The sequence below is a fragment of the Mus pahari genome, chromosome 13 (genome assembly GCF_900095145.1).
Source record: "Mus pahari chromosome 13, PAHARI_EIJ_v1.1, whole genome shotgun sequence".
NCBI lineage: Eukaryota > Metazoa > Chordata > Mammalia > Rodentia > Muridae > Mus > Mus pahari.
Window position 1 is genome coordinate 95,077 of NC_034602.1, and position 26,482 is coordinate 121,558.

Consider the following 26,482-nt stretch of genomic DNA (forward strand, 5'->3'; position numbering starts at 1 on the left):
GAGGAATCTCAAATGGCCTAGAAGCACATGAAAAAATGGTCAAAATTCTTAGTCGTTGGGAAAATGAAAATCAAAATGACCCCAAGACCTTAGCCTTAGAATGGCTAAGATCAAAGACTCATAGGACAGCACATGCTGGCAAGGATGTGGAGCAAGGGGAACACTCCTCCACTGCTGGAGTACAAGTGCACACATGTACAACCACTTTGGAAATCAATTTGGCGTTTTCTCAGAAGACTGGAAACATTTCCCCCTCATCATCCAACTATACCACTCCCCGGCATATACCCAAAAGATGCTCCGCCATCCCTCAAGGACACCTGCTCAGCTATGTTCATAGTAGCTTTATTTATAATATTCAGAAACTGGAAGCAACCCAGATGTCCCTCAACCAAAGAATGGATACAGAAAATGAAACATCATTGAGCTATTAAAAAACAAGAACATCATGAAATTTTCAGGTAAATGGATGGAAATGGAAATATCATCCTGAGTGAGGTAACACAGACCCAAAAGAACATGTGTGTTATGTACTCACTTATGAGTGGATATTAGTCACAAAGTACAGAATAACCATGCTATAATCAACAAACCCAAAGAAGCCAAATAACAAGGAGGGCACAAGGGAGGATGTTTAAATCATTCTCAGAAGGGAAAACAAAATAGATATTGGAGGTTGACAGAAGGAAGGATCTGTGTGGAAAAGGGGATGGGGAGGGGAGGTGGGGAATCATATGTAGGGAGAGCAGGGGGGAGAGAAGAGAGAACGACTAGGGAGACAACATCTAGGACATGCCAGAGATGTGAGATGGGGAGAAGCCCCAGAGGATCTAAGAGGGCAACGCTAGCTCAGATTTCTAACACTGGGGCATATATATCCTGAAGTGGACTCTTTTTGAAGCCAGGGAGGACTCCCAGTAGAAGGATCAGAACAGTAACCTACACACAAGCCTTCAACCCAAAATGTGTCCTGCCTACAAGATGTGCAGGGACAAGAATAGAGCAGAGACTGAGAATTGCCAACCAATGATTGCCCCAAATTGAAATCCATCCTGTGGGCAAGAACCAATCACTGACATTATTATTATTATTATTATTATTATTATTATTATTATGGTTTTTCGGGACAGGTTTTCTCTGTGTAGCCTTGGCTGTCCTGGAACTCACTCTGTGGACCAGGCTGGCCTCGAACTCAGAAATCCGCCTGCCTCTGCCTCCCATGTGCTGGGATTAAAGGCGTGCGCCACCATGCCCGGCTAATCACTGACATTAATGATACTCTGTTATGCTTGCATATAGGAACTTAGCGTAACTGTCCTCTGAGAGGCACCGCCCCGCAGCCAATGCAAAGAGGAGACGCAGAGACTCCCACCCAAACATCAGATGAAATTCGGGAAGTATCATAGAAGAGTTGGGAGAAAGATTAAAGGACCTGAAAAGGACAGGGATTCCATGGGAATACCGACAGAATTAACTAACCTGGACCCTTGGGGGCTCACAGAAACTGAATCACAAACCAAAGAGTGATTGTGAGCTGGACCTAGGGCCACTGCGCATATGTAACAGATGAGCAGCATGATCTTTATTCTGGTCCCCAAAGAACTGGAGCAGGCCTGTCTGCCTGCCTGTGGATTCCACATCACTAAATGGACAGACAGACTTGTCTGGCCTCAGTGGGAGAGAATGTGCCTATTCCCTCAGCAACTTGATGTGAGGAGCGGTTGATACTCAGAGAGGGGCTTCCTCTTCTCAAAAGAGGAAGGGAAAATGGGGTGAGGACTTGTGGGAGGGGGTACTGGGAGGAGAGAAAGGGGTGATATTGGGTAGTAAAGGGAATAAAATAAATAAATTTAATAAAAAGAGAAGAGTTATCAGAATTCTAGGTGCCTCTCTCTTCACCATGTGAAGCCTTAGCAAAAAGGCAATCATCTAAAAACTAAATGTGTGAGTTCAGATACCACCAGCCTTTGACCAAAAGAAGATGTCCTAGCCAGGTGGTGGTGGTGCATACCTTTAATCCCAGTACAAGGCAAACAGAAGCAGGAGGACTGCTTTGAGTTCACAACCAGCCTGCCTACAGAGCAACTTTTAGGTCAGCCAGGGCTATACACAGAAAAACCCTGTCAAAAACAAACAAACAAACAATGCAACTACCAAGGTAGCTTGATTCAGCAGGAATATCCAGAATGCCTTTGACATTTTCTAATCTCTTGGCATCCTCACATCTTCCTTTCTATAAAGTTATCCTTGTATTTCTTTATTTTTCATATACATAAACCAAAGTCTGGAAATGCCATGTCACATAGGCAGAAAAACCAGACTCCAGGTAACCAGGCTCTACACAGAAATGGCTGACAAGAACACAGCTAGTCCCCTGATGCCACCCAAGGTTTGAATGTAGTCTGACTATTGTCACATTTTATGGGTCATGAATTAACCATGACCTACTTCCCTGTTCACAGAAAGAGCTACCCCTATCATGTAGCAGACCACATAGGCTCCTAGCTAGCCTTGTCTGTGGTGCAAAGTCTCTTCATAGATTGAAGGTTTTAAGAAATGACCCAGAGCTCATGTCTCTAGCTGCATAAGTAGCAGAAGATGGCCTAGTCAGCCATCATTGGGAAGAGAGGCCCCTTGGTCTTGCAAACTTTATATGCCCCAGTACAGGGGAATACCAGGGTCAAGAAGGGAGAGTGGGTGGGTAGGTGAGCGGGGGAGGGGGGATGGTATAGGGGACTTTGGGGATAGCATTTAAAATGTAAATGAAGTAAATACCTAATAAAAATTGGGAGAAAAAAAAAAGAGATGACAACTCACTTTGTCTTAAGAGGTTGAAATTGTATTTCAGATCATCCTCTCACAGGTGGACTCCTGCTATTAATAGCATTAATAAACTTTTAAAATTGCACATTTTTGTCTGGTTTGTGTGTGTGTGTGTGTGTGTGTGTGTGTGTATGCAAGTACAGGTGTATGTGCAGAGGATAACAGGTGTGGAGTTCAGAGAGCAAACTGCAGGAGTGAGTTTTCTTCTTCCAACATGGGTCCAGGGGGATGAATTTATATCATTAGGCTTGGCAGGAAGTGAGTTTTCTTCCGAGTCATCTGGATAGCCCATTAATAAACTTTTCGCCTGAAGGACAATTTAACTCAGAACCTCTTCCTCTCAAATCTCCTCTCCTCTCCCTCTCTAAATCCTAACCATACTTAGGATTTAACTCTATAACCAGAATTGTAGAGCAAAAGACCAGGCCCAGGGAATCATAAAGGACTCAGTTTAGGCACCCACTGTCATACATCTATTAACCATGAGCAATAGAGAAAGGCAGCAGAAGACAGTGCACATGTGGAAGAGGAATAGGGAAAGTGATGCATGTCTGCCTAAATTGTCTCATCCCCTTTGCTAAAGGCAAACTGTCCTAAGCAGGCAGTTCCCTGTATTACAGGGAAAACAAAAGATAGGAGGATAGAAATTATCCATACATTGGCTACCCTTTCAGGCAGAACTAATTAACTCCTGGGAACCAGATTGATTTCAAGTCACCTTACAGTACTGACTAACCCAATGACACCTTGATCAGAACTACTTAATTTTACAGACTTCCTTACCCCATCCCTCAGTTCATCCTCTAAACTCCAAGTTTGTTGAACATGGTGACACAAGCCTGTAATCCTAGAATTCAGAAAGATGCTGCATATCTAAGATCAGTCTGAGCTACAGAGTGAGTTCCTGGTCAGCATAGGACTAAATTGAGACCCACCCTTAAGCAAACCTCTCCCTACTCACTGGGCCCAAAATCTGTTCTTCTTCCCAGTGTAAAAATACATCTATAAGTATTATCTCAAAGGGAAGATGATATCAGTACTCTGTTATTTAAAAGTATAGCTCAAAGTATGCATACAAATGTGAGCAACCAAGAAGGTGGTATTTATGTGGACAGTAGATTAGAAGTCACAGTCCTCTCTGAAATTCCTTTTAGCATACATTTTTAGTGTTGCTATAGCCTCTAACTTCCTCTGAAGGAAGGGTTAGAAGATGCAATTTGGGGTCTGGAGAGAGGGTTCAACTGTTAAAGCCTAGGCTCACAACCTAAACATCAAGAGGATGCAATTTGTGTTCCATTAATGAAATACAGGTTCTAGATTTTTCTGCAGCAGTGTTTTTGTGTTCAGAAACTTTCTGTGTAGGTGTCTAGAGGGCTTGTTGTGTAAGCATCAGTAATAGCAACATGAAGACCCAGCTGATTATTGACAAGATCTAAAATCACCAAGGTAAGAAACCTCTGAGCAGGTCTGTGTGAATGTTTCTAGATTGAACTGAGGTGAAAAGACCTACCCTAAATGTAGGCATCATGATTCCATCAGTAGCAGGATGCTTGTTCTGCAGTCACTGTTATACAAGCAGCCTTGACTACAGATGAGTTTGTAGATATCTACTCTTTTCTTACTACACTTTCTCCTGTTGAATTAACATTAGATAGAACCTTGAATAATAAACTAAAGGTTTTCAAAAAAAAAGGTGATTGATAAACTAAAAGTTCTCTAAAAAAATCTCTATATATTTCCATTTTAAAGAGGTTAAGCCAAACTAGGTAGTGAATATCTATGTCACAGATAAATCAGGAGGCCAAGGTAGAAGGATCAGATCAAGGTATGGAGTAAGTTCAAGGCCAGCCTTGAACCAGCTCAAAAAATGAAAGGGGGAAGATAAAGTCACTTGTTTTCAAGTATGACAACCTAAGTTTGATCCCTAAGACCCATACTGTGAAAGGAGAGACAACTTCTGAGGTTGTGCTCTACAAACACTTTGTAGCAGATAAACACACACACACACACACACACACACAGAGAGAGAGAGAGAGAGAGAGAGAGAGAGAGAGAGAGAGAGAGAGAGAGAGAGAGAGAGCGCTGAGATAGGTCAGTGGTAGCACTTGTCCAGCATGCATGAAGACCTAGGTTTAAGTATCCCATTGGGAAACAGTCCAGTAAATAAGACTGGTGGCTTCTTATTCTTATTATGACCATACATGTTTCAAAATGTGGGCAAACATGTTATTTTATTTCTCAAGGAAAGGTAACTTTTCCTATCTAAGGCTGAACATATTTGTTGTGTAAAAGTGACCACTGCACAGATGAGTGAGGGAGTATAAGTGGCAGAGCGCTGTCTAGCATGTGCAAGATTTTGGGTTCAATCCACAGTGCCACTGAAAGGGAGAGGTGGGAGAAGGGAGAGAGAGACCAGGACCATGGCAACTCCTCTAAAAGAAAACATTTAATTGAGGCTATCTTTAAGGTTCAAAGGTTTAGTCCCTTGTCATCAGATGGGAAGCATGGTAGCACGTAGGCAGACATGGTGCTAGAGAAAAAGCTGAGTGTTCTACATCCAGCTCCTCTGGCCACAGGAAGAGACAGTGTGCTGGCTACTAGACCTGTCTTGAGCTTCTGAAACCTCAAAACCCACCCCTACGGACACACTTCCTCCAACAAGGCCACACCCACACCAATAAGACCACAGGTCCTAATACTGCCACTCCCTATGAGCCTATGGGGGCCATTTTTATTCAAACTACCACATCATTCCATCAATCCCAGCACTTGGCAGGTTGAGACAGGATTTTTATGTGTGAGGCCTGCCTATGTGAAAGATTGGACAAGACACCATATTGAAACTTAATTTTTCAGCACAGTATGCTAGCATACCCCTGTAATCTCAATGATGAGAAAGCAGCAGCAGAGTGAGTTTGAAACTAGCCCACACTATATAGAAAATCCCTGTCTCAAAAATAAACAAAACAAAACAACCAAAAAAAAAAAAAAAAACCCAGCCCCACCCAAAGTTGGAATTTTCAATATTTTTATTTTCCAAACTTATTTTTAAAGTGCATTGAAACATCAGAAATAAATATTTGGCCCAAGGTTTAATATAAGGACACTTATTATAAAATGTCTTAGAGACACATACTTTGTATACAGTAAGCATCAAGAAAAAAATTAATCTTTTCTACACATTAATCATGCTCAATTAAATTATTACTTTGAGATATAATTTTTAGCCCTTATGAAGATAAAAGTTATATATGTATCTATATCAATATTGTGAGTATACTGTTATAGACAGACATATATAGGTTATGAAGAAACAAGTTACATCTCTATATACAGATGGGAGGGGAACCAAGAATCTAGCCCACTATGTATTTCATGAAAATCAAATCAATAATTTCTTTGATGAAAACAAAGAAGCCAAATACTTTCTATATATATGCTTTGTCTTCTTTATGTTATAATTTTTACTTATCAAAGATGGGCCCCATATTGGTCAAATAGTTTCAAACTCACTGGTCATACAAGCTAATATTAAAATATTTATATGTAGTAATTCTCCCTTAAAAGAGATGCACACCTTTTTATGATGGATACTTTCAAATAGTTTAAAGATTTAATTTTATTTTATATGTATGGGTGTTTTTCCTGTATACATGTCTATGGATCATTATGTATCATGCTGGGTTACATGAGAATTGAACCTGGGTCTTTGGAAGAACAAGTGCTCTTAACGTCTTAGCCATCTTCCAAGACCCAGAGATGTATACTTTTAAAGTGTAAATGACCTTGTTGTTGAATACAAACTTATTGGCTTTACTGGACTAAATATTTGGTTTGCAATTAAGACAAAGTTTAATGGTAATTTGCCAAAATTCTTTAAATAACTTTGGAAGAGGATATCAGATGTCTTAATTCTTTGTTGAAAAGAGCTCTCTAATTTTTCTGTCTCATGGGAGTATTAGTGAGAACCATGTTGTGTTGAATCTATAAAAACACTGTTGAAATAGGTAAGAGTGACTTCCAAAAAGAGTATCCAGCTACCAAAATAAAGGAGAATGGATAGGCTATTAAACTTTATAGCAAGAATAAAGAAATGAAGAGAAAAGAGGAAGAGAAGGAGAGAAGTAGGCAGGCCAGATCTAAAAGGTGAATTTGAAAATCTTGTCCTCATACTTAAATCTCTGAAACAGATCTAACTGGGGTGCATTAGAAGGCATTGTGGCTACAGGAGGCTAGGCCAGTTCTGTCTAAGGAGCTACTCCATCTCTCAGCATCTCCCATGATCCTGGAGTCTGGAAGAACCTTGGAGAGGGTGCTCTGAACTGAGCACCTTCTGTTCCTTGAACTTCGAGAATAGGGAATAATAGTTGGGTACAATAGTTTGTAAAGATATCCAATTTTGAGTCTCAAAGCATTTCAAAATTCTAGTTAGTTCACATCCTAACTGCATGACAAAAATGTTCTTATATTAGGAGCTAGAGTATGTAATAAATTAGTTTCAGAAGTAAGAATAATATGGTTGCTCATTTCTATTTTAAGGTTAATGAGAGAATATAAAACAATTAGTTTTGGGACTCTGGAAGTAGCTCAGTGGTAAACTGGTTGCATAATATGCATGACCCTGGGTCCAAGCTCCAGCCCCATAAAAAAAGAATGAGAAAAAAAGCCAAAACCTAAAAACCTCAATCTGAAACTATCAATAGACCTATTAATATTTCAGAAATTATTTTCCATAGCAATATTTAAATAAAAATGTTATTTCTGAATATCTGTGTGAATGCTGTCAGGTGATGAGCTACTAAACTATCTTTATAAACAAGGAGAGCCCAAGCCAAACCCCCAATTGCATCTCTGTGAAGCTAATGTTGAACCCATAATCAAAATGGACCTGTCTTTCACAGACAGACTGCTGAGGCTGACACATCATGGCTGTTCTCTCAGAATGATGCCCCCTACTGTAGTATAGAATTCTGGAATAAACAAGGTTCTTTTGAGACAGTAATTAACTTGTAACTACCAAAAAACTTTGTGAAGCTAGCTACTCAACTCACATAGAACAATGCTGTACAGTAAAAGTGACAAGAATCATAGCTCTGTATTATTAAAGGAAGTGCCTAACAATGGGTGAGAATTTTAATGAGGCCAGAGGTGCAGGTAACACACTTCTATTTTTTGCTTTAACAGTAATTTGTTTATTTAAATCACTTGCCACCAAAAAAAGTACACTATTTGCTGTTTCAATACTTCAGAAACACAAATTCCATATTTTTATAAAAATAACACTTCAGAAAGATCATTTTTTTCAAACACATTTTTAAAAATGTAGCCAAATTATAGCAGTTGACAGAAACAGATGCAGAGTCCCACATCTAAACATTAAACTGAGCTTGGGAATTCTGGTGGAGGAGTTGGAGGAAGGATGGAAGAACCTGGAGGGAATAGGTACTCCTTCAGAATACCAACAGAGGCAACTAACCTGACCCTTGAAGGCTCCCAGAGACTGACCCACCAACTAAGAGCACATATGAGCTGGACCTAGGCCCACCAGCACATTTGTTAAGCTTGGTCTTCATGTGGGTCTCCCAACAAATAGAAGGGTGGCTGTCCCTGACTCTGCTTCTTGTCTGTGAATCCTGCTCCCCTTATTGGGCTGCCATGTCTGGCCTCAGTGGCAGAGGATTTACCTAGTCCTGCAGTGACTTGAGGTACCAGGGTGGGTTGGTTCTCCAGGAGGAACCTCCCCCTTTTCAGAAATGAAGGGTAGGAGGAATTGGGAGGAGAGATGGGGCTTCAGTAAGGATGTAAAGTGAATAAATAAATAAATAAATAAATAAATAAATAAATAAATAAATAAATGGAAAGAAAGAAAATGTGGCCAATACATATCTAAAGTCCCATATTACTGACTTAAAAGGTCATCAGTAGGATAGTTCCTAGCGTCTTCTTAGCAATTTAATATAAAGTATTGGGACATAGATTAGAGTAGAAGTTGAAATAAACTTTTACATCAAATCTTAAAATGTCAAGAAACTATGAAGCCAACCCAGATACTAATATTTTAAACAAAAGAAAATCTAATTGTCAAGTCTTCAGTTGACTCCAGGCTTTGCTTCGCAAACTCTTTTAAAGGCTTGCTTAGTTAGAAGAGAAAACCATTCCCTCCAGATTCTCTGGCCATGTTAAACAGAGGGGATAGGAATTTGTTTTGCTGACGTGCTATCATATTCCTGTATCAAATCATTGGTGGTGTAATAGTGCATGGCGATGTAGGAACTGGCAAACCCAAAAGAGTTCACTGGCTGCAAGTTTGCCGGACCGCTCTCTTGCTGGGAAGGGCTGCTGTTATAGATGCTATAGTAAGGTTCAATCCTAGTGTTGATTGGTGTAGAACTGCTCTGACCACAAGGCTGATGTCCAGCAGAGACTTTGGGACTTGCTACACTTTCCTTTGAATGACTTGGGCCACAAGCCTGGTCCACGAATTTTTTCTGTGGTTTTGGAGACAGCATGTAGGCAGAGTTTGTCTCATGGTGAGAAGATTTGTTTCTATTGATTTCAAGATTCCCTTTGCCCATGGCCCGAAGTCGAGTTTTCTGTTTGCAGCAGAGAAAGCCCAGGCCAGTGTATCTCAGGCACCAGAGTACTTTCCTTCTCAGCCCAGCACTGTTCCGAGAATATATAAAAGGATTTAATCCTGACTTGAAAAATATCAGAGTAAATCCAAACAGTTCAAACTGGTAAAGGATAAAACTGCATTTGCCAGACAGAACCATTTGCACCAGGGAAATCCCAAGAGGAAGACAGCACACCAGGACTGACAACACGATGACCACACAGGTGACCACAGCTTTGGAATCCTTGGCAGTAGAGAAGTTGACGGCTGATACCAGCTGGAGTCGACTGGCTGAGGGGATTGACATCTGGTTGATATTCTTAGTGTATCCATGAGTTTGACTGTGCTGCAGTTTGTTATAATTCTGGTTCCTATACAGAGCTGGCATGGTGCACTGGATGGGTTCTCTGTTTCCCTTCAGAGAGGCCCCCATGAATGGCTGTGGTCTGGAAGCATCAACTGTGATCACTTGGGGGCACTTTTTTACTTGAGCATTTTTCCGAAGGGTTTGAGCAATCATAATATAAGAGACAGACACGACAGCAACACAGAAGGTAAAGTCAACAACATACAGAGACAGAATGGCTTTCCCTTCCCCATCCATAAGACTGGACATGGGGAGACACAGGTGGGACTTATTGGTTCTCAGTGTAGCCAAGGTGGCAAGTGTAAAGCTGGTAGCCCAGAGAAGAAGGGTAAGGAGCAAGATGCAGGAAAAGGAGGCTGTACAATTAGGCTGCTTCCCCATCACCATCCGGAGCCGGTGCAGAGCAATCACAGCCACCATCTTGAGGGACATGATGATGAAGCCTGAGCTGGTAAGGTGGAAGCTGAAGCAGAAACTATCTGGGATGCTACTGGCTGAGCTGAAGAACAGCACGAAGGTGAACATGGGGGCTGTGACCCCACAAATAAACAGATCACAGAAAGACAGGTTCAAGATCATGAAATCAAAGTTGGTTCTGAACTTCCTGAAGGATGGGTCAAAGAAAGACAAGAAGACAATAAAATTTCCGTAAGAGCCTAGACTGAAGATGATGGCAAGCAGAAAAGTGCAGGTCACCAAGGTGGCTGTGTGGATAAAATCTCGAAGACCTTCCTGGAGAGAAGTGCTATTTCCCCCCTGCAAGGGAGGCATGTATAGCAAGGTGGCATTGGGAACATTCTGAAGCGGGGCACTTGTGTTCATCTTCAGAGAGAGGTGTCTCTTTCTTGTGTTCTCAAAAAAAAAAAAAAAAATCAACAGGAAAAGAGTCAGGATCTCAGCTCACAGACGATGAGCATGTGCCAAAGAAGATAAGCCTGCACACACACACACACACACACACACACACACACAAAGTACACCCAGAGACAGAAATGGATTAGTGAGCTAGCAATTGCATTCTGTTTTACAAAATTCAAAGTTTCCATTTCTATTGCTTTGAAAACCATGTTACAAGGTCTAATACAGAAAAGGCATTGAAACCAGGCACTGGAGAAACACAGAAACATGACCTCTCCATTGGAAGTTGACCGTCTCTTCCTGAAAGTAGTTACATCTGTGTGACTGCAGAGACTAAAGCTAAGGACGGGGAAGAAGCTGAGCAATGGTGAAGGGAGCTTTGGTGTGGAGAAGACAGCTGGGTAAAAGATGAGGGTTAGGGAGAAGAATGAAGAGCTTGGGAAATGGAGATGAGGCCTCTGCAATAGAAGGCAGGCAAGCAACACAATGTGCTTGAAATCTAAACAGGAGGGTATTGATACATAACATGGCCCTTTAGCTCAGAAATCACTGGCAAATCCAATTTTTCTCTAGAGAGGGAATCTTTATTTCCCATCATTTACTTCTTTTACTAGTTTGAGAGTTAAGTTCTTGGCCAATTGAAAATCTCCTTTGGGAAAGAAAGGAGATTCATGAAGGACTACATTTGAAAGAAGAAGAAATCAAGTAACAAAAGGTATCTGAGATTATATTTGTAATTTCTGAGGTACAAAGCAACATTTTGCTGTCTGAAGAGGTACACAATGTTACTGCACCTGATTAGCTTAAAAAATGTTTTTGTGTTTGTTCTCTCTCTCTCTCTCTCTCTCTCTCTCTCTCTCTCTCTCTCTCTCTCACACACACACACACACACACACACTCCACTATGAGGGTTAGGGACATGGCTTAGTGGTTAAAAGTATGTACTGCTCTTCCTCACTACCAAATTAGAGGTATACATTCTGCATTTATTCATGAAACTTAAGTACATGTGTGTGTTGCTCTAGCTGCTGAATGTACATAAGAAACCCTGGCACCTTAAAAGATTAACCTTTCTGCTCCTTTCTATCTATAACCATTTTTCTTTCATATGCAAGGAAATTTAATATATAGTCACACAAATCTTCACTGTTCCCAACCCCAAAGATGTGTATGGTTCGCTGTCTATCCTCTCCCAAAGAACAATCCAACACTATAGATAACATTTAGTGTTCTGCTCTTAACAATTGGAAAACATTTGCTTTTATGTAACATTGCAGGGACAACCAACAACATTCAGGAGGTCCAGAGCCTATGCTCAGAATATTTAAGCACCACCTGGAGCTGGATCTCAGTGACCTCCAGGTGCCAACCTTTTAGCTGTTGGATCGGGTGGTGCAGACGGGACCCAGTCAATAAGTGATTACTGTGGCTCCAAACAACTATTATGGTCTATCTAGAACAGAAGTCTCTCAGCATTTAAACACAAGTACAGACTTGGCAGTGAGAATCAGTCAGATCAGTTCTGGGAGAGCCATGTGACCACTCTGTCCCTCATTAAGACAGAAGCAGCCTTAGCTGCTGTTGCATTGAGTGTGGACTGCAGAACACACACTATGGTGATTTTCTTCACTGCAATATGGCATTCACTTTTCTGTAAAATACATTTTTCAAACTAAGTTATATGAGAAATAAAAGTATAAATTCAGAACATTTGCTTATCAATGATTAGAGTTAAGTAATAATGGAGAGCTCTTACTATTTCTAGTTTAAGACTGCATGCCTGTTTGTGAACCCTTTTGATATTGTTACAGTGCAAAATGACAGCATTTTACTGTTGGCTCAAAAAAAAAAAAAAAACAATGTTTCTTGGAGTTAATTTATGAAAAGGGAAAAAGACAAACCAGAGTAGCAGGAATTTGGTCCAGGGAAATGAATGATAAGAGCCTGGAACCAAGGTGCTTAGAGAAATAAAGCAGGGGATAATGAAATGGCATTGTGGAAGTTACAAGACTCCAAGCTCTAGATGTAAAAGAGGAGATGATTAGGCACCAATAGTAATCATGGAAAAGAAAGAAAAGAGGGAGAGAGGGAAGTGTGTGTGTGTGAGGGGGAACTGAGTCTGGAGTGGTAGCACAGGCTGTAATCCCAGCTACTCAGAACACTGAGGCAGGAGGACTGTAAGTTCAAAGCCAGCCTGGGCAACTTTGTATGAACCTGTTACAAAAGAAAAAGTGAAAGAAAGGCTGAGTGTTATAGCTAGTGGTAATGTACTTTTCTGGCACACACGAGGTCTTAGGTTCAATCCTGGGGTTGGGAAGATGATATGCAAAGTTGCATAATTCATATATTTTTAATTTAAAAGTATAGAAATGCACATTAGGAAATAAGAGCAATACGATCTCTCAGAACTACTGTTAGTACCTAGAGAATATTTATGATGTACTGGGCATTGTTCTCAGGGCTTTACACTACCATATCTCCCCAAAAGCTTCTCCATTCCCACACACATGCACACATACTTACATGGTCACACTCCAGAGAGGAATACTTAGATCAAAACTAAATTACAACAGCTCTCATTTATTCCATGGCTGTTACATGCTATAATCTCATATTTGAACTTTATATAAGCTATCAGACTTGACTTCACCATCAAAACAATCCTATGAATTATTAAATTGCTGTTTCCCAGTAAAAGTTCCTGGAACATGAAACTTCAAAATCAATAAAGGAACTGGAAAAATTTCAACTCAGAGCTCCATACTAATTCTTGGGATTTTAAGAAAAAATTAAAAACAAAAATAAAGATGTAAGCCAGACATGGAGGCACACACCTTTAACCCCAACATTTGGGAAGCATAGGCAGGCAGATCTCCATAAATTCAAGGCCAGCCTGATCTGCAAAGTGAGTTCCAGGACAGATAGGGCTGTGACACAGAGAAACCCTGTCTTAGAAAACAAATAAACAAACACAACCACAAAAAAAAGAAATTGTGTATGTGTGTGTATGTCCATCCTTTGGAGCAAAATCAGTGGTTAACTATTCTTAAACATTAAATGTTATTTCCAATGCATACCTACCTGTTACTTTTTATTTCTGGGGTTATAGATAGGTCCTGGAAGATGTAAAAAGTTGTATCAGAATATTTTAAATTACAATCCAGCCTTAAACATACTTGTATTGTATTATATTTATTTGGTGAGTGTATACTATACTGTTATACTGTATTTTCTAATTCTATGTCAACTTGACACAGGCTACAGTCATTTTAGAGGAAGGAGCCTCAACTGAGATAATGCCCCACCAGACTGGCCTGTGGGCAAGTACATTTTCTTGATTGATGAATGCTAGGAGATGGACCAGCTCTCTATGCATGGTTCTATTCCTGGGCCAGTGGTTCTGAGTACTATAAGAAAACAGATGAGCAAACCATAAAAAGCAAATCAGTTAGAAGCAGTCCTCCATGGCATCTGCATCAGTTCCTACCTTGAATTCCTGCCCCAGTTTTCTTGTATGGTGTAAGATGAAATAAACCTTTTCTCCCCAGGTGGCTTTGGTCACAGTGTTTTATTATAGCAACAGAAACCCTAAGACAGGCAGACATTTGGAGTTCTGAGGATAATTTGTGGAAGTTGGCTTTCTGCTTCCATTATGTAGGTCCTTGGCATTGGTGGCAAATGCCTTTTCTGTGGAGCCATCTCACCAGCTCAGAATGCCAGGTTTAAGTATATTTATTAACCATGATAAGATAGAATGAGCAGAGTATAATGACACATATCTGGGGAAGCTGAGCCAAGAGGATCAAGATTATAAAACCAGGCAGGACTAGTCTGGACTACATACATGTAGTGAGACTTTTTCTCAAGATGAATTAATATACATCTGATTACAGTTGCAGAAGGATGTTGAGGTAACTGGAAGCAAGAACGAGGAACTCCAAACAAATTGCTTAGTGTCAACTCTTAGAAAAATATGGATGTGGTTTTTAATCTCAGTGCTCATGAGGCAGGAGGCAGATTTCTGAGTTGGAGGCCAGCCTGATCTACACAGCAAGCTCCAGGCCAGTCAAAGCTACATAGTGACACTCTGTTGCAAAACAAACAAATGAAAAAATATGTGAAAAGCTGGATGTGGTAGCACAAACCTGTAATCCCAGTCTCTCAAGAGCATAAAGTATCACCTACTTGAAAGCCAGCCTGAGGGAAGGAGGGAGGGGGTCATGAGTAGGTGTAGGGAGGGACAGGGGGAAGGGAAGGGAAGGGCAGAGGGGGGAGGGGCGATGGGTCTCTAATACTGTGCTGTTTCTTTGTTTTATTTCCATTCTAAATGTTGAGGGACTGAGGGAGCTGAAGGGGAAGACCAACAGAGTCAACTAACCTGGATCCCTGGGAGCTCTCAGAGATTATTAATTTTTGAAGCAAACGTTAGGACATTTACAAGTTAACTCATGACCTTGATTATTTCATTGTATTCCAACCCCAAATAAATGCCGAATTTCTTCATGGAAGGCATTTTTTTGAGCACAGCCCTCACACAGAACTAAGCTCTGTCCCATTCCTGCTGATTTGAATGGATCTAGAAAAGCACAGGGAGGCGAAATAACTTGCCCAAGGTCAGTGTGAAATTTCAAACCTCCCATTCTTTTTTTTTTTTCCCAATTATTTATTAGGTATTTTCTTCATTTACATTTCAAATGCTATCCCGAAAGTCCCCTATACCCTCCCCCCTCATCCCCCGCTCCCCTACCCACCCACTACCACTTCTTGGCCCTGGTGTTCCCCTGTACTGGGGCATATAAAGTTTGCAAGACCAAGGGGCCTCTCTTCCCAATGATGGCTGATTAGGCCATCTTCTGCTACATATGCAGCTAGAGACCTGAACTATCCATTGAGGCTAGTAGCTGATGGGGTGGGGAAGATCTGGGTCTCTGGTGGAGGGATGAGGAGTCTGTGGAGCACTGAGTACTATCGACTAAAGGAGTAGGAGATTGCAGGTTTATCCCCAACTGTGATTGGTAATGGGTAGGGGGCTGCCTAGAATTGGAGGAAACACAGGCCCAGGGATGCTTGGACTCAGCCTGGATGCAGGCAGTGGGTTGTGGTCTGTGTAGAGTTTACAGCAGGCTGCACAGGAACACAGGTGCACAACCTACCAGGCCAGGCCAAGCTCAGCCTTCTCCCCGCTCCCGCTAGCCTCACAACCCTGGTGTGATTCTCTCCCGGTCTGGGCTTGCGGCCTCTCACCTGCCTGCTGGCCTCAGCGCCGCCCTTCCACCTCCATGTCGCAGCAGTGACCCTATCTGCGCCAGGTGGCCTGGAAGCTGCCGGGCTAGAGTCATCGTCGCCATCGCTGCCGCCTCCGCGCATCCCGGGAGCCTAGGCGAGCCAGACGCGCGCGGCGCAGTCACCGAACCCAGGGCGCGGCCCCTCCCTCTGACCGTGGCCGCCCCGCCTGCCGGCACCCTCCCTGATGGCCGGCCTCAGCGGCCTCAGCGGCCTCAGCGGCCTCAGCGGCCTCAGCTCCCGCACGCCAGGGCTGCCTGTGAATTGGCCTCTGGCCGCTGATACACAGCAAGGAAGCCATGAAAGCCTGAGATGCCAGGCAGTTTGAGGAGACAGCTCAGAGTGCCTGCGGAGAGCCTTCAAGCTCGTCTCCTTGGCTTTCTAACTAGGCTGTCACTTCCAGTTTAATAATTAAAGTCATTATGAAAAATTGAATCAAACCAACTTCAACACTTAAGTGTCTTAGGTAATAGTAAGTACGAGGCTGGTGCAAAGTTAAAAAAAAATAAAACAACCACCACGTACTATTAAATACCGTGTTGAGTGTAAAAATCTTGAGAAGCAATAGTGTAATTCAGCTAGTCCTATTTTAAACACCAGCATAACACATTAGACCATCATCTCCTAAAGTCAATATGTCTAAAAACTCACTTTAGCTTTAATTTTAGTCAAAGTCATTATATAAGAAACATTCTTAAGTATGTTATTATGGGCAAACATAGTCCATTAACTTCTTCAGGATTTTAACCTGGTTAATTATGATCTTCTACTTTTCTAATCTCATCTAATACTTAAGAAATAGAGAATGCTATTCAAATGTCTTTTTTTTTTTTGGCTAGAAATCAAAGACTTTGATTCCATCCAGGTGAAATATTTCGTGGCACCACTGCCACTACAACCTCCTTCCATTTTCTGTTAAGTTTCCTTTATACTTAATGCAATTAAGTATAAAATATAATAATACAATTATTAATTTTCCCATAATTTTTTACTAAGAAACATGCTGAAAGGATTTGTGAAGTCAGAACTATGTTTAGAAAAAAAAAAAACACTCAAGAAAAACCCCTGACTAATTTACACATACATGTTCTACTCCCCAGACACTTGGCAATATACTGGTTCTATATGTTGTTGGTAAAGGTAACACTGGACCCTAGAAACATTTGAAGAAAAAAACACGAATTAGCAGTTAAGAGTGGAAATTCTGACCCAAATTATATGTCTCTCCAAATAGATTAAATATTGTCTATATAATTTCCATTTGGACATAAATAATAACAAAATGTTCAGGTTGAACTACTAGTAGCCATACACCTGAGAGAAACCAACCTCATACTGAAAAAGACAAAAGCTCCACTAATATTTGTGGGGTTATAAGGCAATACAAAATAATAACATGCACAAAATACAGCAGCAAGGTTAATATACTGGATAAAAACAATGGCATACCAATAATGCAAAAGGCAAAAATCTGTAAAAGTTAATCATGGCTAACAGTATGCTAGCACGTGAACAGGCAATAAAAACCAGCTTTCCAGTACAATCTTACAATCTTATGACATGCAAAATAATGAGCATTTTGGGAAAGTGCACATCAAGGCCAATAAAACGTCCACATTCACTGGGCATGATGGCAAACAACCATAATTAGGAGCTCCTGGTTTAAATATTCCTTGGATGCTCCAATATAAGAAAAGCTTTCAAGTGTAAATTCCATGCCCTGCCCTCCTACTGGGGTTGAACTCAGGGACACTACTGTGCTATGCAAGTCCTCCACTGCTGAGCTACACCAGTCCCTCACCTCAGTCCTTCTAAATGATTTACAAAGGCTTCAAAGTCTATTCAGAAACTGAAGAGTAGAGCTTATGTGTTTTCCCCTTTCCTTACTCAGCAAAGCTCACAGGAGCCTATGCTCGCTGAAGTCCAGCCAACAATGGCTAACATTGTCATCTCTCTGCTCCTGACCAGCTTATCTTAACTGTCTTGTTGACACAGTTCTTGCTCCTCTACCTCCATCCTTTTTAATATACAACATATTCTAAGAGCTTTCAAACTCAGGACCACTTGTAGAATTAATGACAGAACATTTAATTTCAAAATTCACAGTATAATCTTGGGGAAATGCCAAGCTAATAAACAACAAACTTGATATTAGAGTTACCCAGGGAATACACTGGGTACACAGACTAAGGGGCTCTGCTTTTAGGTGTAAGAGTAGAATCTAGATCTTGTTTTCATCAGAGGTTCTCAATCACTCATAGACTGAATCAATAAGGAACTTTTTGAGATTTTAGAATCTTACTCTGTAGTCTTTTGGTTCAGGATCCAGAATGGTTTTGATTACCAGTATATGTCACCCTGTCACTTAAAAAAGATGTTGGTAACTTTATATGCCCCATAGAGGGGAACGCCAGGGCCAAGAAGTGGGAGTGGGTGGGTAGGGGAGCAGGGAGGGGGGAGGGTATAGGGGACATTTGGGATGGCATTTGAAATGTAAATGAAGAAAATATCTAATAAAATAATTAAAAGGAAAAAAATATGTTGGTGAAGCCTGAATCCTATCCAGGGAATCTTAAGGACCACATTGACTACCAATTACTTTATTTGTAAGCTCCCACTTAAGAACCACTGTTAAAGCATAGATTTATATAGTTTAGTTAGAAATAGTTGGAGTATTCTCCCCTTGGGAGTTCATTTTCAATTCTTCCTAACAAAACTAATGAAAGAAAGCAAGCAAGGAGAAAAAAAGAAAAAGAAAAAGAAAAGCTGAGGTGGGCAGTACAGTCTTACTCCTCAAGCAGTGGCCCTCAGAAATCAGTTTTATGGGTTTGTGCTACCAAACCTTTTGTCCCCTTCTGAGACAAAGGCTTCTCTGTGTAGTCCTAGCTGTCCTAATGCTCACTCTGTAGACCAGGCTGGCCTCCAACTCAGGCACTGATCTGCCTCTGCCTCCTGAGTGTTGGGACTAAAGGTGTGCACCACCTTTGCCTCCTTCTTGTTTTGTTTTTTTGCAGAACTTTGTGTGATGACAGACAAGTTCTACTGTACTATTAGTAATAATCACTAGTCATACATGGCTAATAACCACTTAAAAAAGCATGCCTAATGATGAGCTTGGCTACTGCACTCAACAGAGCAGAATTAGATAATTCATTCTGGCCAAAATTCATTCTAAGTGGGAAGAAAGTCACGGATCTAAACCTAAGAAGGAAAAAAGAACCGACAAAAGTTGCTCCCAACTGAACTGTCTTCTCTTAAGATAAAAGTCAGGTATTAAAAACAGTCCATTTTATTAGGTTTTTAAAACTAGTTACACAATTAAATTGGCTATTAGGTACTACTCTGTACAGGGATTATGCCTGGGTATGGTGACACTTCAGTACTGTAACAAGCCCGCTACTGTGTATGTACATTGAGACACTCAGCATATAGACACTAAAAAATATACTGTAGTATTCCTTTAAGGAAGATTGTAAAGAGTGTGTTACAAGATGACATTTATCAACTTGTGAATTAGTCCAACTAGAAGATACCTTGCACTCTATAAAGTTGTGATAGGCAAACATATTATCACTTAAAAACGCACACAAAAAAAAGGTAAAAATATTCTAATAAATAGATTAAAAAAAAAAAACCAAAACCTATGCTTCAGCTTTTGTAACAGGAGGAGATAAAGAACATAACTTAAAAACATACACCAAAAAAAACAAGTCACACAATGGTCTGTGTTAAGGGTTGCATCTGTACAAAATCTTGTCAGTGCTATCTGTACAGTTTATTATACAATCTTTTACATCTACATAACATACTAAACAAGTCAAATATCAAGACTTATTAATATTAATGATTCTGTAGGCAGGCATACAAGCAGAGGGGAGAGGGGGGAGAGGGAAAGAGATTGAAAAGGGGGGAGGGAGACAGAAAGGGAGAAGAAGAGGGAGAGAGATCAAAAACTGCAATCTTCCACTCATATGAAGTGTAATGTATTTCAAGGTGGGGTGTAAAACAATATTTGTAAGGACTATAGGGTAAAAAACAATCAGCCATGGTGTTTATTGATGTTCTTTTTTATTTTTAAAATCACACACTGTATACACATACAAATCAGTCTAAAATTTATTCACCAAACCTCCAATTTTTCAGCAATTGGTTCTTACTCAGCACCAAAAACCCCAGTCTGTGAAGATACAGACATCTGCAGTGTGGCTGTGCATGTCAGGTTCTAGGTTAACGCTCAGACTTGCCCCCTTTGATCCTTCTCTTCATGGCTCTCTAGATACAAGGCTGTCAAACTTCAGATTCATGACCCGTGGCCCTACTACTGCTAAACTCAACAGCCTTTGGAGAAGAACTCAAAATAATGTGAGATGACTGAAAGGAGAGAACCTATATAACTGATGAGCATTCTCCATTCCAAGGACATTGTTGTTTTTAACAAGTTTCGAGACTGTTTGGCCAAAATGCCATGATCATACTAGGCTATTTCTAGTCTGAGACTTTGTGACTTTGTCATATGTCTCAAAAGAAAAAGTGATCAGTATTTTGGGAACACTTCAGAACAAGTTAGGAAATCAAATGGCAGCTGAGAACCTGTGAGCGCAGACTAATGAGGCCAAACACAGAAGCCACCAAAATGATGAAAGCTCAACAGAAGCTGAGTTGTGAAACTTGCAGAGTCACCACAGATGATACCTGAGGATCTGGAGTTTTTGATGAAATGAGCCCAGAATGAGGACTAGTCATCTGCATTAAGAAAAATAAAGTAAAATATTATGTCAGATTAACAAGACACTCAGTTCTAAAATCCCACCAAACAGACTTTGTTTATTCTCCTTAACTTTGTCTATACAAAGACTTTCTGGCCCTCTGTTTTTACAGAAATGTAATAAGCACTTAGGAATTTAGATGAGTTGTGCATGGTAGGGAATGCCTTTAATACTAGCACTTGAGAAAGGGGAAGGGCGGAGGCAGAAAGAGCTCTGGGGCCACCTGTTCAGCATAGTGATTTCTAGGATACCTGGGGCTACATAGAGATAAAAACTCTATCTGAAAATTAACGAAACAGAAACCAAATAAACAAATGAACTAAAGAATCCAGATGATGAGATAGATGGCCTAACAGTTAAGAGCACATGTATCTGTTCCCAGAACCCACATGGAGGCTTACAACTATCTATAACTCAGTTCCCTCTTCTGGCCTCCAAATACACACAAACAAGTCGAAGATTCATACACATTTAAAAAAAATCCAAATGAAGTGTTCTCATGATTGTAGAAACCAGAGTTCCTAGTACAACCCCAAATGTCCCACTAAGGAAGCAAATTGGCCTATGACTTCTTTTCTTTCACCTGACTATCCCAGGCTACTAATGCAAGTTACTTATTTTCTAACTGTCCCAATACAGTCACATAAATTGCCTGCCTAACAATGGAAACAAAATCATGAAAAATTCTATAGGAGTTATTTCCACTGACCACAGTAAAAGCTGTATTTTCAATCAACCCAACAAAATCCTCTGAGGGTACAGGCACAGGCTATCATGTTTGTTTACCTCAGCACTGGAAACTAAATTAGGGTCTCATCTTTGCTAAATTTGGGCTCTTCCTCTAAACTATCTATCCCCTACCTCAAAAGTCATGTTTAAAAGTATTCAAGTGTGGTGACACATAGCTGCAATCCTAGTGTTCATGAGATTAAGGTAGGGGAATCTTCTCAAATGCACGGCTAGCCTGGTCTACACAGCTATCTCTGTCTCCAAAAGTCCAAACAAAGAACTCTCTTCACTTTATCTAAGCAGTTACATCTAAAGTGTCAGCAAACCTTAAAATCTTGCAGGTATTATTTCCTTGGCTACTGGTAGGATGACACATGCTGTGAAAGTCCCATGTAACTCACCCCTCTATGCATAATAGCATGGTGACACAAGGAGGTCAGTGAGGACAAGCAGCTGGTCATCAGTGAACTGCTGCTTGTGTTCTTGCCAGTTGTCATGATGTGTCCTTCGGAAATTGGATAAGGTCTTCTTTACAGTCATCTGTAATTGACCCATATACATTTCAACCTCTAACACCCAGAGTTACATGTGGGATATCTTCAGTTACACTAGTATCCACCTAGACCTCAGCTCTCACAATGTTAGAAAACCAAGTCAATTTTCTGTCACTAAACCACTAATATTCTATAAAATTACTTGTTTCACTTTAGGACAAACAACTGGAATATATCATCACATTGCTAGACCAGTTCAATATATATTTCCATACATCTACAAAGGTGACCTGTTTTGCTTAAGAGATTGGGTGCTTACTACTAGATAATACAACCACTACTTCTACTTTAATATTAGCTTTCAGTGAGATGAGAGACTTTTCAGATACAAAATGCCAGAATAATAATAGTAGCAAGAAACCTAACTTTCTAGCTAATGCTGTCAGTACTCTTTATGCTGGGGTTGAAAGAATAGAAGCTACAGAATTTTATTTTGTTGAACATGGGAGAAATGTCTCTGGTTTTAATAATTACAGAGTAAACCTGACCATATCAGAGGTGGTAGCTTTTTAAAAAAACATTATGTATTTGTTTTTCAAATTTAGGTTTTTCGAGACAGGGTTTTCTCTGTATTGCCCTAGCTGTCTTCGAACTCAAAAAACCCATCTACTTTTGCCTCCTGAGTACTGGGATTAAAAGTACACAGGAAAGTATTTATGAAGTGATACAAGTAAATTATCAAGGAAGAATCACATGCTTTGGAATGTACATTATTGTCATGTGCTGTTTGAGTTCACTAAGAAGCTGGAAGTGGAATTGTCCACAAGCATTTAAAGGTTGTGTTCCCCTCAGGTCCTTTGTCTGGGAACGGTTTGGCCTCTTTAATTCTATGGCAGCAAGGAGAGAATGGCAAATCAGCTCAAGAGTAACCTGAGGACACCTGGAAGGAAAATGATTTCCAGCAGAGGCTGCTACTATTCGTCCAATGATGTAAAAGTACCAGCAGTAGGAATACTGAAAAGTAGTCATGGGAAGTTCAGCTCAACTGTGAACTCTAGCTACTTGCCCAGTAACATTATGTTGTTATAAGCACCTGATTTGACAGTGTTATCCCTATCTGCTATTTGTTCTTTTATTTGGAAGCCTAACCAGAGGGCATACTCTACTCTGCTGGAGATTCATTCTCCTGATTGGGAATTCCTGCTGGCTGCCTTAAAGGGGCTTCACCAAGGGCATTTCTGCTAGATATGCTTAGCCTCCAATTTGATAGTATTTTGTTGTCTGTCTATCTGATATGTGCACATTTCTTGCTATTTATCTTTTTACTTTGGCTTGTTGTGTACTTAAACTCACTCATACAAAACTGAAGATATGGCTATTATAGATCATTCTTCGGACCATATAGAACATACCTCAATAGGCTGAGGATCATTCAAATGTGCACTGAGGTTCATAAGGAGCTGAGGCATCCAGGTAGGAACATCATAAGGGCTAGAAAGAACACATGCACCAAGTCCAAGCACACCAGCATGACGTTTGACCAACTCTGCAACAAAAATAACAACATATCATTAACAGTGAAATAAATTTTTATTCATGCTAGATGTACTTTTAGTGTGCATATTTCCCCATTTAATATAAATTTAAAAGTGCATAATAATAGCATGATTTATATGGCTGAACTAGAAACTATGCAAATTCTGAAGACATTCTGTAGCTGTCTCTGGGTGATTGTGTAATTGTTTCTAGCTAGGAACGAGTCATTGTTAAAACAAACATAGATACAATTTTCTTGATCAGCTCATTCATATTCTAAGTATAATTCCTGATCCTGAAACAATTTATCAGATTAGGTATTATTTTCTCTATGCCACTGTCCCCTTACAAAATGCATGACACATCATCATGCATGACAAATGCATTTCTTGAAACAGAACGGCAACACATGTCTACCTTACAGGGTCTGTTCCTTCCTCAGTAGAGTAAGTCTAAGTGTTGTCAAATGGCCACATTCCCTGTTTCCTTTCTTGCTCTGCCCCTCATCCCTTCCAGTGGTGCTGGGAAGGATCAAACACAGGGCCTCACATGAGCTAAGCAATATCCTCACTATATCTGCCACATGTAAGCCTCAGTTTCCATCTCCATTTTGGTAGTAACTGGGGTTGAGCTCAGGAAATGATGCATACGAGCCAAAACCTTACTATACTGAGCCACATTTCTAGCTCCTCTCAAGAGTTTCTTAACTAAAGCATGATGTACATTCTTTTGTAAATGTATTCTAGGTGTGTCCATGAATAGAAGAAGGTAAGAAAATGAGATTTTGGAGTACTAAATATTAGAAATAATGCCATTTGGTATAATAAAGACTTAAAATACTTTATTATCAAAGAAAACTAGAATGTTGTTGGGAGTTTGGTATTAATTGGTACTAATATTTAACATATAAATACTACTTGCTATTAAGTAATTATGATATAACTATTGTTCTAAAGTTATTTAAACTTCATATCTATGCACTTAGTATTCAACAAATTTTATACTTACTAAATTTTCTACATCATTTTTATTTCTCTGGGGTTATAGATAGATGTCCGACTTAAATTTCTCTTTAAACATAACAAGTCACACCTTTCAGCATCTGATTTATGCTCAATTACTTTAGAAGCTCCTATAATAACTTTTCAACATTTTATCAACTGAACAGTAAATAAAGTCTATACTGGATTCAGATTTTAGACAATGGATCATACATATACTTGTGGTCCTTAGTGATATCATAGGCATTTTTCTGTATTGGCGGTACATAGATGTGTGCACAAAAAGAAATTTACTTAGTAATAATTTTTTTTGCAGTGATCTCGCTCAAAGAGCCATACATGACTTCAATATTCCCTTCTCTAGACAGAAGCAAGGGACCATCTAGTTCCCTAAAACCTTTTCTTGTTTGCATGCATACATGTGTAGAAGCAGAAGTCAATCTCAGATGTTGTTGTTCCTAAGGAGTCTTTCAAAATTTTTTGAATATATAGTCAATTTTAATAGTTTCATTCCATGTTTATGTGTATATGTATGTACACATGCATGCAAGTTCCCCGAGAGGACAGAAAGGAATGTTGAATTCTGTGGAGCTAGTTCCAGATGTGGATGTTAGAAACCACAGTATAGCACACTTAACCACAATCTCTACAGCTCTTTGAGTCAAGGTCTTTCACTAGGATCTAGAGACCTGTCTATCTCCACTGCCCCAGTGCAGCAATTATGGGCCATCACACTTGGCTTTTAATGTAGGTGCTGGGAGTCAAATTCATGGCCTAAGGTTTGTAGGGCAAGCACTTTACTAAATGGGCTATATTCCCATCCCCATTTTTCATTAAAAAATTTTAGTATCCGTGTGTGTGTGTGTGTGTGTGTGTGTGTGTGTGTGTGTGTGTGTGTGTATTCAAGCTTATGTGTGCATATCTGCACAGGCACGCACTTGAGTCCATGGTATGCAATTGGAGGTCAGAGGAAACTTGTAGGGTAGGTCTTGCCTTTCATCACAGATCCAGTAATCAAACTCAAGTCCCAATGACACATATTGCTGGTTGCATTTTTTCCTTTAGTGCAATGTAAATTCCAAAAACAGTTTAATCCTGTTCTAGATACTTTAATCCAATTTTGGAACTGCTTTTGCACACTTATTTGGGGGAAGTATAAGAACTGCCTTATTAAAAAGTAACAGTTGCAGTAGTAAACAGGTTTCTTTGTACATACAATTTTAGCCTTTAATATCAGAGCCTGTCTTCTTCATGCAAAGTCCTAACAAATAGGAACAATTATCAACAATAACATCTAGCAAAGACCTGAGCACAAACAAGTACTTCAAATGTTTAAGCAAGCTGCTTATTTCTTCAAAGGAATGGGGATATTTAACATTACCTGCAGAAGGAATGGTATCTCCCACAGAACCAGGGTCTCGTTTTCTTTTCTTGGGTAGTTTTGTTTTGCAAAGTTGTTCAAAATGAATCTGCATAGCACTGTCCATGGTAAGGAAGTTACACTGTAACAGACCACTTAAGGTGGTAGCAGCCATTTCTCGAACCTGGAGGAATAATCATTTCTATTAGAACTGAGATCCTAAGTCTGAGGTGATAAAGGACCTCAGAGAGGTATGGAAAGCTGAGTGGGGACCTTCCCTAGAAATGTGTGTAAAATTTACTTTTTCTTTCTTTTTCATGACAAATATATCACCAATTCCCCAGGCATATGCAGTCTCAGAGTAGATAAAAGCTATATAAGGATTATAGAAGTATAACTACTACAGAGAAAATAAAATATCTCCACAAATTAAAACATAAACAAAATAACTTGAAAAAATGTTAAAAATATCAACGAAAGGCTGGTGAGATGGCTCAGCAGGTAAGAACACCTACTCTTCCAAAGGTCCTGAGTTCAAATCCCAGCAACCATATCGTGGCTCACAACCATCTGTAACAAAATCTGATGCCCTCTTCTGGAGTGTCTGAAGTCAGCTACAGTGTAATTACATATAATAAATAAATCTAAAAAA

General features: G+C 40.0%; 2 protein-coding genes across 3 annotated transcripts in view; both read right to left on the reverse strand.

The window, feature by feature from the left end:
* Positions 1–8,625: 8,625 nt before the first annotated feature.
* On the reverse strand, positions 8,626–16,012 carry Gpr75 (G protein-coupled receptor 75). Of its 2 annotated transcripts, XM_029544945.1 has the most exons (3): positions 15,906–16,012; positions 13,743–13,777; positions 8,626–10,655 (listed from the first exon to the last, which is right to left on the reverse strand). In XM_029544945.1, exon 3 carries the CDS (start codon positions 10,623–10,625, stop codon positions 9,003–9,005), a length of 1,623 nt encoding a protein of 540 aa, XP_029400805.1. In that variant the 5' UTR covers positions 10,626–10,655; positions 13,743–13,777; positions 15,906–16,012; the 3' UTR covers positions 8,626–9,002. The 2 variants fall into 2 exon arrangements, with proteins under 2 accessions (XP_029400805.1, XP_021066973.1); XM_021211314.2 differs by lacking the exon at positions 15,906–16,012 and having other exon boundaries at positions 13,743–13,903.
* Positions 16,013–19,993: 3,981 nt separating this feature from the next.
* Positions 19,994–26,482, reverse strand: part of Psme4 (proteasome activator subunit 4) — a 110,760-nt gene continuing 104,271 nt past the window's right edge. The window contains exons 44-47 of the mRNA XM_021210953.2: positions 25,852–26,014; positions 23,346–23,479; positions 21,841–21,979; positions 19,994–20,687 (exon numbers count right to left, since the gene is read on the reverse strand). Coding sequence (XP_021066612.1) covers positions 21,845–21,979; positions 23,346–23,479; positions 25,852–26,014 — 432 coding nt within the window. The 3' untranslated portion in view covers positions 19,994–20,687; positions 21,841–21,844. The remainder of the gene's footprint in view (positions 20,688–21,840; positions 21,980–23,345; positions 23,480–25,851; positions 26,015–26,482) is intronic.

What these genes read in the sequence shown, in the direction of transcription:
- Gpr75 (XM_029544945.1), bottom strand. Translation starts at nt 10,625, where the DNA reads ATGAACACAAGTGCCCCGCTTCAGAATGTTCCCAATGCCACCTTGCTA.